At 36.7% G+C, this 17559-nt stretch overlaps 1 protein-coding gene across 3 annotated transcripts in view; it reads left to right on the top strand.

Annotated features, from left to right (window-relative positions):
* RTN3 (reticulon 3) overlaps window positions 1–17559 on the top strand; it is a 48726-nt gene that overhangs the window by 20766 nt on the left and 10401 nt on the right. The window contains exon 3 of one of the 3 annotated variants that reach the window (XM_054570987.1): window positions 3019–5370. The exons of the other annotated variants lie outside the window; for them this stretch is intronic. Coding sequence (XP_054426962.1) covers window positions 3019–5370 — 2352 coding nt within the window. The remainder of the gene's footprint in view (window positions 1–3018; window positions 5371–17559) is intronic. 3 annotated transcript variants of the gene reach the window in all.

Genomic DNA, 17559 nt, shown 5'->3' with positions numbered 1-17559 from the left:
TTAATAGAGGAATGCCATATTTTTAGGTGATTAGAATTCTTGAAAATGTGCACATTAAATCCCAATATAGCAAATAACTAGAGAATATTAATGATGAGGGAATTTTTTGACATTTGTTTTGAGTAATATTGAAAGTCTCTTTCTTGTATTCCAAATGAAAGGCTGAGTCTTTTGAAAGGGAAAAGGACAGTGGACATTTTCTGGGATGTAAGATCCATAGTTATTTCTTAAGCCAGTTTTACAGTGTACAGTATTTTAAAAACTAGCAATCTTCAAACTCCCTGGAGTTTTCTGCCATTTTACCAGGTACAGACTTGGACAACACCAGTGACTTTATTAAGTGCCATACTGACTAATGAGAAGAGTTTTTGCGTATGGGAACTGTTCTGAAAGGCCTATTGGATTCTGGTATTTGTTCTCTTTAATGTTTTCATTCATTTATAAACTCTTTACTTCCAGCCCAATTTTTTCCTTTGTCTTGGTACAAGTCAGAACTGCCCAAGTTTGTTAGAGTTTTAACTAACCAAGGAAATGTCTTTTCATTTCCTGAAATTCTAAACAAGATAACTAAGGCACAAACGACTTATTTTGCTACACGTGGGAAAGTTTGATTGACAGCCAGGCGAGCTGGCACCTGCAGTCCACGGTCGCTGCGGGATGGACGCAGCAGGCCCTCTGTTTGCCTGCTAAGCTTGCCCCCCAGCAAACGCTGTCCACCCCAGATATTAAGTCACAAAATTATTAGGGAACATGATAAAGTTACTTTGTATCTATAATAGTTGTATCATATTTCAGAATCTTTAGTAGTCTGTAAGGCAGTCCTGGCATTCACTGTAAGACTTGGTAGTACTGTGAGAATAAGATTTCTGACCTAATCTTCTGTCTTAACCTCAGATTATTATACATGTCACTCAAAACTCTTGGAGTATTAAGAGTTCAGCAAAGACAGGAGAGAAGCAGGCTGGGGAAACTGACAAGCATAGAATGTGCCATGCTTCCCATTACCGCCCCCGCCTCCCAACAATGTGTTTATTCTTTGATTAGCAGTCAAAGTAGGTTGCTTTTTTCTTTTCATTTCATCAAACCCGCCACCACGTCATCCTCATTTTACTTACTGATTTTGCTCATTGATTGTTTCCTACTCTGTTTTGTTCAACTGCTTTTAACCTCATTTCTGAAACGTTATCTGGCACATGATAGGCACTCGATAAATATTTGTTGAATTGGTACTAATTCATTTTGCCCACTTTGGCCTATAAGATGAGAGATCTGGATCATGTGAAATCTCAGTCTCTCTAAAACATATAAGCTGAGCATTCTCTGTAAGGTAGAGTCAGCTTTACACACCTCAAAGTTGCATTCCTGTTTGAAAGGAGGGGTCCCCAAACAGTGTTACTTTCATCCAGATTTAGTTCATTGAATGAATGTTTCCTGATATAAACAGTAACTGGTAAATTCAATAACAATACATAGCACAGATTGTGGAATATTTCTGATTTAAATGTGGCCTATATAATTCTTTAAATTTCAGGGTTTTGAACTTCTAACCTGCAACGTGCCGAGCTTCATTTATGCCCTTCATCCAGTCTTGCTGAATAATCATACTATATAATGATAGATGTGACCGTGTTTACTACAGTAGAACTAAATATGAATTACCGCTTATTTCAAATATTTTCTGTCCCCCTATGTAGTCTGTACCACCATCCTGTTTTCCTCAGTTTATAAAGACTTTTTACGCAGATTACAGTTTTACTATTCTAAAGGTCCAGTCCCTGTTACATCAGTTTTATAATAGTGGAATTTTATTCATTGCACTAAGACATTTTATTATTCCTTTTCATGTTTATAAAAGGATTTTGAATAAAGCCTTGATTTTTCTTTTGTCCAATTATTACTTAGCTTCTTACGTGAGAGAGAACATAAAATGAATAAGGATAATCCCAAAGGTTTTTCTCTTTTACATCTTCCGAATTACTCATTCGCAATGAAGCGAGTGCTGTCCAGAGTCTACTTAGGTCTCACCTGTCGAACCTGAATCATTCGTATGGGATGATTTAAGACCTTCTTAGTTCCGACTTCAAAAATCCAGCAGTGTGCAAAAAAAATGCCAAGACAGCGCGTGCCCTTGGGATGGTTGTTTTGATCTTTTTCCCAGTAAAAGCTTGCTAGATTGGGAAGTTAGAAAAGCAACGTGGTAAATCAGTGTGTACTCTGGTATTAATTGATAAACCTTAATTAATGCATACTTTTTAGGAAGGTATTTTCTGTCTTAAAAGGGTTTCTGGAGTTAACTCTTCTTAACCTAAGAAACCAATTTGCATGGTTCAGTTTGTTAAATTGGCAAGTTGGTGCAAGAGAGTTTGGAGCAGACCAGCTTTCTCATCAGTACCTTTAGTTTAAAATGTTGAGGCCACCTGTACCCCTGGACCAGTCTTCCTAGTAGTTAAAACAGAATAATTCTAGTCTGATTCTTAAGCTTGGGGTGGGGTCGGGGAGGGAGGGAGTCTATTGTATTTCCTGAAAATCAAAAGGAACTCTGGTCACTATTTTTCTTCTCAGGTTCTCAGACCAAAACAGTAGATTTATAGAAGTGGTGTGTTCTGAATTGTTCAGATGAGAGCTTATCCGTATTTCATATCAGGTTGTTTATTTTGTATGGATTGCATTGTTTCTGGTAAATAGCTCTACCAGAACAAAGGGGATTTCCCATTATCATCTCTTCTTTATGCTTTACCTTTACAATGGAAAAAGTAAACTGAAAAGTGTCATGGAAAAAAAATTTTTTTTTCTTTTTGTTATTTGCAGTTTGTAGCATGATGTGGCTTTTCTGTTCACCTTAGGCAATTTTATGCATGTCTTATGGGATAACTGTTTTGTTTCCTGTTGGTGTGTGTATATATACATCCTGTGTATATATATGTAATTTTAAAAACAAAAAGCATGCTGCTTGGCCTGACTAGCTAATGTGTAATTGTACCTGGTAAACAATTTTTTTCTTTCAAATTCTAACCATAGAGGGATTGAGCTCTCTTTGCTCTGATGAGCCACCTTCAGAAATTTTGACTTCCTCCTATTTTTCAACTTCTGAAATACATAAAACTGACCTTGCAGTACTACATGGAGAACAAAGCAAAGTGTTAGGCAGCCAGCCTATTTTGGCCAAAGAAGGAAAAGACTGCTTGGCTCTTCTAGATGTGAAAAAGATGGAAAAACCTCAGGGGACCAGCAAAGACGGAGCCAACTCCCCGGTTTCTGTTGCGGAAGGCGGTCGCTGTAGCCGTCCTTCCATTCCAGCCAGTTTCCCAGATCATCCTGCTTTTCTCTCAAAGGAAGTTGTTCGAAGCGAGAAGCAGATAAATAAAGACCAAGAGTCCAAGAACCCAAACGAGATACCAAGTAGGAATGACAACTCTGTCTTGGATGCCGATGACAAGCTTACTTTGCTAACAGCCCAGAAACCACCCACTGAGCAGCCGAAGGCCGAAGGCACTTGTACGTACTCCTTATCCCCATCCAAAGTTTCAGGAGGCGGTATTATTGAAAAGGATTCCCCTGAATCACCATTTGAAGTAATTATTGACAAAGCAGCATTTGACAAAGAATATAAAGACGCATATAAGGAGAGTGCAAATGATTTTGGTAGCTGGGCAATGCACACTGATAGAGAATCATCTGCAGACATTTCAGAGTCTAATGACAAAGTATTTCCACTAAGAAATAAAGAGACAGGGCGTTTCCCAACCTCTGCATTGCTCACTAGACAGTTTTCACACACAACTGCAGCACTGGAAGAGGTGTCTAGGTGTGTGAATGATATGCATAACTTTACTAATGAAATACTGACGTGGGATTTGGTTCCCCAAGTGAAACAGCAGAACGATCAAGCTGACTACATCACAAAAACTGTAGGATTTGACATGAGTGAATATAATTCAGAAATTCCCGTTGTAAATCTTAAGACTAACACTCATCAGAAAATTCCCGTATGTTCTATTAATGGGAGCACTCCCATCACTAAATCAACAGGTAACTGGGCAGAAGCGTCTCTCCCACAAGAAAATGCTGTCATTGAAAAACCTATACCAGACTCTCTTGATTCCACAACAGACATCAGTATCAAAGGTGTGCGAGGCAATGTGCAGAAACAAGGTGACACACTTTCAGAGTTACCTGGATCTCCGTTTGAGAAATGCATCTCTGTGGGCTCTGGAATGGCCACAGTAAAAGTGTTTTTACCTGATGGCCACCAGAAAGGTGAAATGACCTGGCAGAACGCTATGTTGGGAGAAGTGACAGAGGCTGATAGTTCTGGTGAGTCTGATGACACAGTAATAGAGGACATCACAGCCAGTATTTCATTTGAAAGTAACAGAATTCAAGCTGAAAAACCTGTTTCCATTCCAAGTGTTGTTGTAAAGGCAGATGAAAAAGAAATCAAAGAGATTCTCAATTATAGCAGAGAAACCAAAACATCTGAAAACTTTGAAAGGTCAGTCAGTGACTCTCAGCCACAAGTTAAGCCTGATATTGTTGCAAGGAGTCCAGCTGGTATGGCAGCAGGTTCCCCAGTACCTGATATGAATGTTATGTCAGAAAATGTGAAGCAGTCAGATAGAATGAGCGATATTATTCCTGAAAAGGCCGTTACAACTGAGGATCCAAAACTTCCTTCAGCAGCATCTTCAAATGTTAATGAGACAGAATTCTCACTAAATGTGACAGCCTCTGCCCATTTGGAGTCATTAGATGAAAAAAGTATTAAAGATATAGATGATTCTTCCCCAGAGGACCTGATGGCCGCCTTTACAGAAACCAGGGAGAAAGGAATGGTAAATAAAGGCAAAGGAAACGCATTTGAAGCAACATCAGAGAAAACAGTGGACTTCAAAACAACCCTTCCTATAGAAGTCTTGTATGAAAGTGGGTCAAGTGGTTCTGAAGTTAAAGACATGAAAAGCAAATACTCTCATCAAAGCAAAGAAATAAGTGGAAGTGAGCCTCTGGATGCTTTCCCTGCCCAGTGTACTTCAGTTGCATCTCTTGACTTAGAACAGGAACAGCTCACAATCAGAGCCCTTAAAGAACTGAGTGAAAGGCAGGCTGAGAAGTCTGCTTCTGCACGGGATAAAGTAGAACCTCGTTCTGAAGAAACACTCAAACAGATTTTCACATTTGCTCCAGAATCTTCTCAGCCACAGAGGTCACATGATGTCCTAGAACACACAGATGTCCAAGGATCTGATTTTGGGATTTCCAAAAAGCCCACTATTATCAAAGAAACTTCTAGTGTAGATGTTACTTCCAGCCTTAGCAAGACTGAACTGGTAAACAAGCATGTTCTAGCAAGACTTCTGGCAGACTTCTCAGGTAACCATTTACACTGTACACTGGGAAAGGTAGATTTTTTGGTTTTTTTAAATGGTACCTTGACTTGGTTTTCTTATACAAATATTTCCCAAAGCAGCATACCACTTGTTAAAACCAATATTCTCCTAAAAAAAAATTTTTATACTCCGGTTTTTTATGTGTTCTTTCCTTATAGGTTGAATGCTGCTTTTAACAATATCATTAGGCCCTTATTTATTTACAAAACTTGTCTTTAAATCTCCAAAATAGTAGACTACTTAGCAGTTGGGGGTTTTTGCTGTGGGCCTTACGAAGTCTATTTGGCAATCAAAGATAAAGGAATTCCTGCTGGGATAGACAGTAAATGAAACTTTTAATTAAGTTGATCTTATACCATAGAGATACTATGCTCTGAAAGTAGGTAACCTGTATTGTAATAGTATTTTGTGAGTAATACTTAAGAGACTTCATGTGTTCTTCTACTTTAGACCTTATTTAATACTTTCAGGCCAAACTCATTATATAGTACTAGAAGCCGTTTTCTTCTATTTATTTGAATGATTACTTTTTTAGCAACTGGCATTCAGTTAAATTACTTCAAATGCTGTCTGTTCTGAGGTCTTAGAAAGTGTAAGAAAAGAGGATATTTAAGGCCCTCTGAGAGGGACCATCAACCTCTAATCTGATACCCAGTTCTGTACTTACTTTATGGTCGTTGTTAGGCGCTATGTGGGGATCTATTGTTTTTCAAACTTTTTTGACAATGGATCTCTTTTTTTAAATGAAATTATGCAGGGAGTGATAATATTTAAAATAAAAATGGTATTTTTGTTATTACAAACTTGTAAGTATGATTGTACAGACCACTTACCTTTTTTCCTGTAAGATTTTATTATTCAGAAGGTGAGGAGGGGGCTCAGTCCGTAGCAGCTGGTTTCCTCTCCTCTTTGCAGCCAGATCACTCCTCTGGCAGGGGTGCCCCTCAAAAGGGGAGAATCAGACACCTCTCGGACCTTGTCCCTCACTAATTTGCACTAACTTGGTGTGCTTGGTGAGGCACCTGTGTCCCCATCTGTGCTTGGCTTCCTAACATTCTTGCTCACTTTGTAGCCAGAGAGCCATTGCGGCTGTTCTTCAGTGGCTGCTTTGGCAGAAGAGCACCATTTACTTTTTATAAAATTCATTTCCTGACTAAAGACTATGAGAAGGTAACGTGATCTTCCTAAATTTTAATCCTTAAAATAGAGATAGTAATTTATAATAGTATTGTAAGGATTAAATATAAAAATGCAGATAATACAGTGCCTAGGACATAGTAAATGTTCATTTAGCAACAAGTATAAGACATGGCTGGATAATTATTTGTTAATTAATTGTTAACTAAGTGAATGAATTGTTAATAATTATCAGTGACAACATCAAGGCTTTTTTATAAACTCAAAGATTTAAAATGGCAGTAAAGGACAGCTGTTATTCCCTAGTAATTGAAAATTATTGAACTTAAGTTTAGGAGTGCTAACTTCTCATTGTTGCCTTACTGTGTCTAGAAGTGTGACATTGAACAGTTAAGTCACATCACCTTTTGGGGATTCAGTTTCCTTCTCTGTAAAGTAAAGATGTTGAAGTAGGTGATCTTTAATATCATTTCAACAATATGATTCTCTGATTCTGGTTTATCTTAGGTTTCATCATGAGTTGTTACAATTCTTACAAGTAGTTCTTTTGAGTGATGAGGCATATGGGAGTTAGGCTACAAGAACCCCAGTGTCTAATTCTGGCAAGTTCCTGCTTTAGTGTGACCTTAGACAACTAGCCTGACTGGTTCAGCATCTTCCTTTGTTAATATGCTGATAATTATTTTGCCTTGCTTTATAGTGTGGTAGTAAATAAAGTTCTGTGTAAATACTAATTAGTAATTCTCAACTGAGTTACTTAACCTAGCGTGAGAGGTAGAAAGAGCCATGGAAGTTTAAGGTATTTGTCACTGACCAAATTCTATGATTAGTAGACATTTTTAGATGATAATTAAGGAAGACCAGTATAATTAGACCAAGAAGCTGACACGTCTTCCTTTGTGATTTCAGAATTGAAAACCTTTTTAAATTGTCTTATTTTATGAATAAATCTTTTAAAATATGAAATAATGTAGTAAAATATCAGTGTCTAGTTCTTTTCCAAGTGCACATTCACCAATAAAGATAATATGGTATTCCATAAAACAACTCAGTAAATTTAAAGGATTAAGATAATATATGTTCTAAGACCATAATGAAAGTAAATTTTAAAACAAGGAAAATAAGATACCTAGGAAAATTTCCAAATATTTAGAACTTAAGCAAAGACACTTTTACATAATCTGTAGCTTAACAAAATCACCAAAAACAAATTTTGAACATTTTAAACTGAATTACAATTAAAATACAATATATCGAACTTGTAGAACACAGTGCTAAAAGGGAAACTTATAGCTGTAAATACTTAGGTTAGAAGAGAAGAATGCCAATTATCTAAGGTTTCAACTTCAAAAGCTAGAAAAAGAAGAGCAAAATAGAAGGAAATTACAGTAGTAAGAGCAGAAAACAGTGGAATAAAAAACAAAGTAACTGCCAAAATTTGGTTTTAGAGAAGATCAACAAAGTTGATTCCATGATTAATCAAGAAAAAAAGAAAACATTACCAATATCAAGCATTAAAAAGGGGTTATCACTTAAGATCCTGCAGATATTAAAAGAGTAATAGAATGTTATAAACAACTTCATGCCAACAAATTTATCAATTTAGATGAAATGGACAAATTTCTTGAAAAATACCTTACCAAAGCTAACACAGTTTCCATTAAATGTTATCAAAAATCTTACCAAAAAAATGTCTTGGCCTAGAAGTTCCACTAGGGGATTCTTCTCAGCGTTTAAGGGAAAAAAGGAGAAAAATTTTCTAATAGACCAGTAGATAATAACACCAAAACTGGACAAAGACACTACAAAAAAAATTATAGGTTAATATCCTTCATGAACATAATAAGATGAAAAATTCTTAACAAAATATTAGCAAATCAACAATATATCATCAAGATTAATGCATCATGGCTAAGTGGGGTTTGTTCCAGGAATACAAACTTGTTTTAAGATTGGAAATTTAGACCTAGCTGATGTGGTTCAGTAGATTGAATACCAGCCTGCAAACCAATGGATCACCTGTTTGATTCCTGGTCAAGGCACATGCCTTGGTTAGGGCCATGTTCCCATTTGGGGATGTGCGAGAGGCAACCGATCGATGTATCTCTCGCATACTGATGTTTCTCCCCTTCTCTTTCTCCCTCCCATCACCTCTCTCTAAAAATAAATAAAGTCTTTTTTTAAAAAAGATTGGAAATTTAGTCAACATACAGTAATTCACCACATTAACATAATGAGAGAAAAAAACTATGTGATTATTTCCATTGTTACAGAAAAGACGTGAAAAAGCCCAACATCCTTATCTGGTAAATGGCATTTATTGAAAAGTACAACTGACATTGTATTTAATGCCAAAATATTATTGAACACTTTTTCCCCTAAGACTGGGTAAGGCAAGGATGTTCACTCTGAGCATTTGTATTCAACATCATACTGGAGGTCCTACCCATTGAATTAAAACAAGAAATAGAAATAAAAGGAATGAAGACTGGAAAAGAAGTTGTTAAGTTGTCTTAATTTGGAGATCACATGATTGTTTACATAGAAGATCCTAAGGAGTCTACAAATCAACTAATAGGAGTAATAAGTGAATTTAGCAAGGTTGCAGGACATTAGGTTAATAAACAAAACTACCTGAGAATAATCAGTAATGACATTTTTAAAAAGTTTTTACAGTAGTATCAAAAGCATAAAGTAGGAATAAACTTAACGAAAATAAATGTATAAGATCTTGTACTGAAAACTACAAAACTTCAGAGAGAAGCTGAAGACCTATTTAAGAAGAGAGCTACATTGTATTTGTGGATTGGAAGCTTCAATATTGTTAACATCTCAGTCCTACCCAAATTCAATACAACTAAATACATGAACTCAGTACAACTCAATGGATTCAGTACAACTCAAAGTCCCAGAGCAGTTTTTTTGTTTGTTTGTTTGGGGGGGGGGGTTATAGAAATTGATAGGCTCGTTGTAAAATATGTATGGAAATAACACAGAACCTAACAAATACAAAAGCCATCTTGAAAAAGAACAAAATTGGAGGACTTAGAATACTCACATCAAGACATTATAAAATTTTGCCCTGGCTGGTATGGCTCAGTGGATTAAGCGCCAGCCTGTGAATCAAAGGGTCGCTGGTTTGATTCCCAGTCAGGGCACATGCCTGGGTTGCAGGCCAGGTCCTCAGTAGGGGGCATGTGAGAGGCAACCGCACATTGATGTTTCTCTCCCTCTCTTTCTCCCTCCCTTCCCCGTTCTCTAAAAATAAAGTCTTTTTTTTAAAAAAGACATTATAAAATTTCATTAGTAAAGAATGTGATACTTGCAAGAGTCAACAAATAGATCAAAGAATTCAGAAATAACAAATTACCACAAATTTAGCAACTTAAAACAATACAACTTTACCTCACAGTTTTTGTGGATCAGAGGAGTCTGGGCACAAGTTAGCTGCATCCTCTGCTCAGATTCTCGCTAAGCGTGAACTAGGATTGTGATCTCCTCTGAGGCTCAGGGTTCTCTTCCAAGCTCGCTGATTGATTGGCAGAGTTCAGTTCCTGGAGGTTGTAGGACCAGATCCCCATTTTCTTGCTTACTGGATGTAGACTGGGGGCACGCTCAGCTCCAAGAGGCTGCATTCAGAGCCTAGTCTCATGGCCCTCTCACAAAATGGTAGTTTCCTCTTACAAAGTTATCGGTTTCTCTTTAGTCTGCTTCAGGATCTTATACAACGGAAATGTAAACAAAGAGTGACTATCCCATCATATTCACAGGATCTCACATTTGGGGCCAAAAGGAAGTATTATACAGGACATGTACACCAAAGGTCAAGAGTTTCAGGGGCCACGTTGGCACTCTGCCTACGACAATCCTTACCTCACATGATATGCAAGAATTAATTCAAAATGGTTCAGAGACCTGAACATAAAAACTGTTAGTAAAACCATAAAACTTTTAGAGGAAAGCATAGGAAAATATCTTCATGATTTAGGGGTAGGCAAAGATTTCTTAGGTCACGGAAAGCACTGGGCATGAAATAAATCAATAAATTAGACTTCATTGGAATTGAAACTTGATCATTAAAACATGCCACTAATAAGCAGGCCGTTGCCTGGGAAGCAGTATAATATTTAGAAAACATCTGATGAAGGACTAGTATCCAGAAAATAGTAAAAACTACATTCTAACAATAAAAGGAAAAACAAAATTAAAAAATTGGGCAGAAAACATTCTGACAAGTCACAAAAGATATAGAAATGACCAGTAATCCAATGAAAATGTGTTCAACATCATGAATCTTCACATAATTAAAATCAAAATATGACACTACACATCCACCTGATTGACTAAAACTAAAGACTGACAACACCTAATGTTGATGAGGTTGTGGAACAGCTAAAACTTACAAACTATTGGTAAGAATGTAAAATAAAATAGAACAAATACTTTGGAGAAAGGTTTTTTTAGAGAACAAAACATGCACATACCTACCCCATGACCTAGCAATTCTGTTGAGAAATAGAAACGTGTTCATACAGAGACATACATACGTTCATAGCAGTTTTGTTCAATAGCTCAAAGCTGGAAACAGCCAGTTTAAGGCAGTAGATAACCTGTGGTATAGCTAGTTATTTTGCATAAACATGGATGACTCAAATTGTGCCAAGTTAATGAAGCAGTACAAAAATAACATACTGCATGATTCCATTTAAGTGAAATTCTAGAACAAGCAAAATTCTGTGCAGAGAAAGGAATCAGAGCAGTGGTTTCTTCTTGGGATATTGACTGGGAAGGAACATGGAACTCTTAGGGGTAATGGTTATGTTCTCTAGCTTGATAGGATTACATAGGTATGAGCTCTGTCTGGAAAAAGTCCAGCCATTGTTAGTATAACAAGAAAGTTTTGCATGACATTGATGTAGCCTGGCAGCCAAGGTGAGTGGACTGGAATCCGCATGCATGAACAATAATGACTTCACTCTACTGGTCAGTGGAGGCATTAGATGCCATTGAGTGAGCATGTGTACTGTGTGGCCACCACATTGAAAATGACTGAACAAGTAGAGCAACAAATCTTCATCCGATTTTGCATTAAGCTTGAACATCCCTCTGCAGAAACTTTAAATGATTCAAAAGGCCACAGCTGGGCAACTGGTGATTGTCAGCTTCATCAAGACTACTCATGCATCATGTCTCATGCAGAGTCTTTTAGCAAAACGTCAAATCACCGAGGTGACTCAGACCCCTATAGCCCAGATTTTGTGTCCTCTGACTCCTGGCTTTCCCCAAAACTAAAATAACCTTTGAAAGGGAAGAGATTGCAAACCACTAAGGAGATTCAGGAAAATACAACAGGGCAGCTGACAGTGATTGGGAGAACTGTGTGAGTTCCCAAGGTACCCACTTTGAAGGGGACTGAGACAGCATTGTCATATGTACAATGTTTCTTGTATCTTCTTCAATAAATGTCTTTACTTTTCATATTACATGGCTGGATACCTTCTGGACAGACCTCATATATTCATGTGTTCAAACTCAGTGAATGTATTATGTACTTCATTGTATGTAAATTTTACATCAAAGGAAAAACACTAAATAAATACTGAACTTTTTTTATTTTTTATTTTTATATTTTTAAATCATGTTTATTCTATTACAGTTGTCTCAATTTTTCTCCCTTTACTCCCTCCACCCATCCCACCCTGACCCCCCTGCCACAGTCAGTTCCTACTCTGTTGTCCATGTCCATGGGTCATTCATACATGTTCTTTGTCTAGCCCCTTCCCCTTCTTTCCACCACTGTCTTCTTTCCCCATCTCCTCTGGCCACTTTCAGTCTGCTCCACATTTCCATGCCTGTGGTTTGTTTTGTTCATTAGTTTATTTTGTTGAATAGATTCCACTTATAGGTGAGATCATGTGGTATTTGTCTTTCATCAACTGGCTTATTTCACTTAGCATAATATTCTCTAATATTGAACTTTAATCACATGCAAGCTCAAGTAGATTGGGTTTATACTTGGGAGAGTAGATTCAAGACAGTTGACCTTTGACTCTGACCCATGTGGCTTGGTTGGGCGATGATCCGCAAAGTGAAAGGTCACTGGTTTGATTCCTGGTCAGGACACATGCCTAGGTTGTGGATTTGGTCCCAGTGTGCAGAAGGCAGCTGATCAGTATTTTTCTCTCCCTCTTTCTCCCACCCTCCCCTTTTCATAAAAAAGGAAAACAAGAACAATTGACCTTTGGGCATGGCTGATGCTGGCGTCAAATCAAGGGCTTTCCCAAAATTCAGGAGTAAAAACCATTGGGTAGATAGTCAACAAGGTTTTCTGTGTTCTCTCTAGACATGGAAGGGACCAGTATCTTTTTTCCTTAACCTTGAGATTACCATTGGATGTGTTAGTGCCCTCTTTTGGTGTAAGAAGAGTACTACTGCATGCAGCTGGCATCTTTTATTACGCACTAGAGACATCCAAGTTTTTAAAACAAGTGATAACATCACTTGAAAAATAAAAGGAAGGAATCACTCATAATTCTACCAGCAATATAAACACTTTTGGTGACTACATTCTTTGATGCTTATCTGCCATTAGTAAAATAATTAATTTAAATGAAAAATGATTTATTTTACTTACATAAAGTTATAAAAAGAATCTGTATTATGTATTTGAATGGATTCTAAGAAATAAAAGACATAATTAGTACGGCACAAGACTTTAAACATTGATGTACAACAGTAGGTGTTTTGCATTTCCATAGGAATTTTAGAACTAGTTTATTTCTATTAAAAAAACAAATCTACAAAAATTCTGATTGGAATTACATAGAATTATAGATAAATTTGGAGACAGTTAACACATCTTAGCAATTATTAGTCTTTTAACCCATGAAAACAATAGCATTCTATTAATTTAGGACTTTATTAGTTTCTCAACAGTGTTTTATAGATTTCAGTATATGAGTCTCATACATACCTTGGGTTAGATTTATGCCTAAGTCTTTTTATATTTTCATGCTATATTAAGTGGTATTTTAAACTCAGTTTCTGAGTTGTTAATACTAATATGTGGAAATATAATTAATTTAGTGTATTTTGCAAACTTGCTAAACCTAGTAATTCTAGTGCTTTTTTGTAGAGTGCATTGGGTTATCTGCATAGGTAATCATGATCTGTCAGTAATGACAGTTTTACTTCTTTCTTGTCTGGATGCCTTTTCTTTTTCTTGATTTACTCTACTGACTAGAACCTCTAATACAATGTTTGATAGAAGTGCTGAGAGAAAACATCCTTGTCTTTTTTTATTAAATATGGTAGCCCTGGGTTCCTTGTAGATTCCCTTTATCAAGTGAGGACATTTCTTTCTGTAACCTAGCTTGCTGAGAGGTTTTATCTGAAGGGATATTGGTTTTTTGTTAAATGCTTTTTCTGTATCTTTTAAGATGATCATATGCTTACTCTTTTTTAGTTTGTTGATATGATGAATTATATTGAATGATTTATGAATGTTAGATCAATCTTGCATTTTTGTAAAAAAGAAGACCACTTCATCATGTATTCTTTCTACATATTGGGTATAATTTGCTAAATTTTTGTTAAAAATTTTTGCATCTTGTTCATGGGCAATATTAAGTCTGTAGTTTTCATGTAATTTTATTATCTAGTTTTGGAAACAGGGTAATGCTGGCCTCATAATATATATTGGAAAATATTACTGTCTCTTCATTTTTCTGGGAGAATTTATATAGAATTGTATTACTTCTTGTTTAATGTTTGGCAGAATTCCCCAGTGATGCCATCTGGGCCTGGACGTTTCTATGTAGAAAGGATTTTATCTGTAAGTTTTATTTCTTTAATAGATGCAGAACTATTCAGTTTATCTTTTTTTTTTTTTTTTTTTTTAATAAGAGTTTATTTGAGCCAAACTGATGACCAAGATCTCAAATGCTTCCAGTTTATCTATTTCTTGAGTGAGCTTTGGTAGTTTGTGCCTTTGGAGGAATCTGTTCACTTTGCCTAAGTTGTCTAATTTGTCTAATTTATTGGCCTAACGATGTTGATAATACCCCTTTATCCTTGTGAGGTCTGTAGAATCTATACTGGTGTCATTTCTTTCATTCTTGATATTGGCAATTTGTGTGTTTCACTTTTTCTTGATCAGCCTAGCTAGAGTTTTATCTATTTTATTGCTTTTCTCAAAGAACCAACTTCGGTTTTATTGATTTTTCTCTGATGTTTTTAGGTTATCTGTTTTATTGATTTCTGCTCTGATTTTTATTATTTCCCTTCCCCTGTTTCCTTGGTACAAGGTGTTCTTTTTCTAGCTTTTTAAGGTTGAAACTCAGTTGCTGATTTGTCATTTTTCCTTTCTAATGCAGGCACTTTCATACTATGTACTGTTTTGGCTGGAGCCCCCAAATTTTGATTTTTTTTATTGTATTGTTTGTCCGTTACCATTTAGTCCCCCCTACCTACCTCGCACAATCACAAATTCTGATTTTCACCCAGTTCAAAATACTTTGATTTTTCTCTTGATTCTTCTTTTTTGATTCATGAGTTGTTTAGAAGTATGTTTAGTTTACAAATATCGAGCATTTTCCCAACATCTTTCTGTTACTGTTCCTAATGTAGTCAGATAACATAAAAGTGACTTGAATCCTTTCAAATTTATCGGGACTATTTCATGGCCCAGGATTTGTTTTATCTTGGTAAATAAATGTTCCTTGTATACCTGAAAAGAATGGATATTTTATTGTGTGAAGTGTTCCATACATGTCAAGTTGTATAATAGTATTCAAGTCTTGTATATCCTTATTGATTGTCTACTCTTTTTTAAAAATATTTATTTATCTTTAGAGTGAAGGAAAGGGAGGGGAGAAGGAGAGGGAGAGAAACATGGATGTGTGAGAAATACATCAGTGGGTTGCCTCTTGCAGGCCACAAACTGAGAACCTGGCCCGCAACCCAGGCATGTGTCCCAAGCAGGAAAACCAGGCCGGCACTCAGTCCCCTGAGCCACACCAACCAGGGGTGTCTGTCTGCTCTTTATACCAATTATTGGGAGAGGAGTATTGAAATCCCTGACTATAATTGTAGATCTGTTTGGTTTTATTTATACCTTTATTGTGACACAGTTCACATACCTATGCAGTTTATCTAAGTGTACAACTAAATGGTGTGTGTGTGTTTGTTTTGTTTTGTTTTGTCATTACCATTATCCAATTTAGAACATTTTAGTCCCCCTACCAGAAAGAAACCCCATGCCTATTGGCAGCCCCTCCCCATTTTCCACCGTCACCACAGCCCTAAACAACTGAGGGTCTCCTTTCTGTATCTATAGATTTGTTATTCTGGATGTTTAATATAAATGAAATCATATAACGTGGTCTTTTGTAATTGGCATAGTTAGCCCCATGTTTTCAAGCTTTATTCATGTTGCAGCATGTAGCGTCAAAACGTCATTCCTTTTTATTGCCAAATGATAATCCCATTGTATAGATATACTACCTTTTATTATATTTTTGCATTCATCAGTTGATGGATGTTTGTATTGTTTCCACTTTGGGGCTGTTATGAGTGATGCTTCTATGTACATTGGTATACATTATTTTTTGTGTTGTTGTATGTTCTAATTTTAGTTCTCTTGGGCATTTGCCTAAGAGTAGAATTGTTGGGTCATATAATGGCTATGTTTAACTTTTCGAGGAGCTGTCAAACTGTTTTTCAGGGTGGCTACACCATTTTTCATTCCTATTAGGAACATAGGTTCCAGTTTCTCCACATTCTTACATATATTTGTTATTGTTTTTTTGTGTTTTTTTTTTAAAGAAAGGAGAAAGAGAGGGAGAGAAATATCAATGTGTGGTTGCGCCTCACTCCCCCCACCGGGGATGTAACCTGGCCTGCAACCCAAGTATGTGCCTTGACTGGAAATTAAACCAGTGACCCTTTGGTTCGCAAGCCAGCACTCAGTCCATTGAGCCACACCAGCCAGGGCTGTTACTGTATTCTTTATTTTAGCTATCCTAGTGGGTTCATTGTAGTTTTGATTTGCTTAATAATTAATGATGTTAAGCAGCTTTTAATGTGCTTATTGGCCATTTGTATATCTTTGGAGAAATGTGTGTTTAGATCCTTGGTTCATTTTTTGTTTGGGCTAATTTTTTTTATGGAGTTATAATTCTTTGTATATCTGGGTGCAGATACTTTACCAGATAAATAATTTGCAAATGCATGTTATTTTCTTCATTTTCTTGTCACTTTCTTGGTACCGTTTACAACAGGATTTTAATTTTGATATAGTCCAGTTTATTTTTATTTATTTATTTATTTAGTCACTTGTGCTTTTGGTGTCATCTGAGAAACCATTGCTGCCTAAGATCACAAAGATATATTGTGTTTTCTTTTAAGAATTTTAAGATACTTTATTTTCTGAAATAACCATTTTTTATCTTTTTCACTCCCTGTAAACCTTCTTTGCCCCCCTGCCCCCACCCTAGCTAATGACCTCAGCTCGTTTTTGTTGAGAAAATAGAAGCTTTCAAAAAGAAATCCCTCTTCTTCCAAACTTCAGGTCTCTGAATGGGCCTCTATCTCTTCATCCTCATCACTGTGTTACGAGGGTCAGCCTTTCGCCTGGGCTTCGGATCTTCATCCCTCCGTTCTGGACTTCACTGCTTCTGCCCCCATTTTTCTTCCTGTTTGTTTCTGCATATAAATATGCTTTAGCTAATTTTCCATCTTTAAAAAACCATCCCTTGTTCCAAATGTCTCTACTGTCCTTTACAGCCACACTTCTTAGGCATTTTCTCTAACATTGCCTCAATGCGTCATCTCTAATTCCTCTTCACGCCCCTCTAATCACTCATATTTCCATTACTCCACTGAACCGCTTTGATCAGATCATCAGCTGTCTCCATGTTGCCAAAATCAGGGTCACCGTTTTCCTTGTTCAGCCACAGCAGACACAGCCAGTCTGCACAGCCTCCTTCTCAAAGCGCTCCGCTCTCAGCCTCTGTGACGCCACGCTCTCCTAGGT

The sequence above is a fragment of the Pteronotus mesoamericanus genome, unplaced genomic scaffold, assembly GCF_021234165.1.
Source record: "Pteronotus mesoamericanus isolate MK-2021 breed Mesoamerican mustached bat unplaced genomic scaffold, CSHL_Meso_final contig_214, whole genome shotgun sequence".
Lineage (NCBI taxonomy): Eukaryota > Metazoa > Chordata > Mammalia > Chiroptera > Mormoopidae > Pteronotus > Pteronotus mesoamericanus.
Note: the sequence above shows the minus strand (reverse complement) of the source record. Positions and strands in the feature narration are given on the sequence as shown.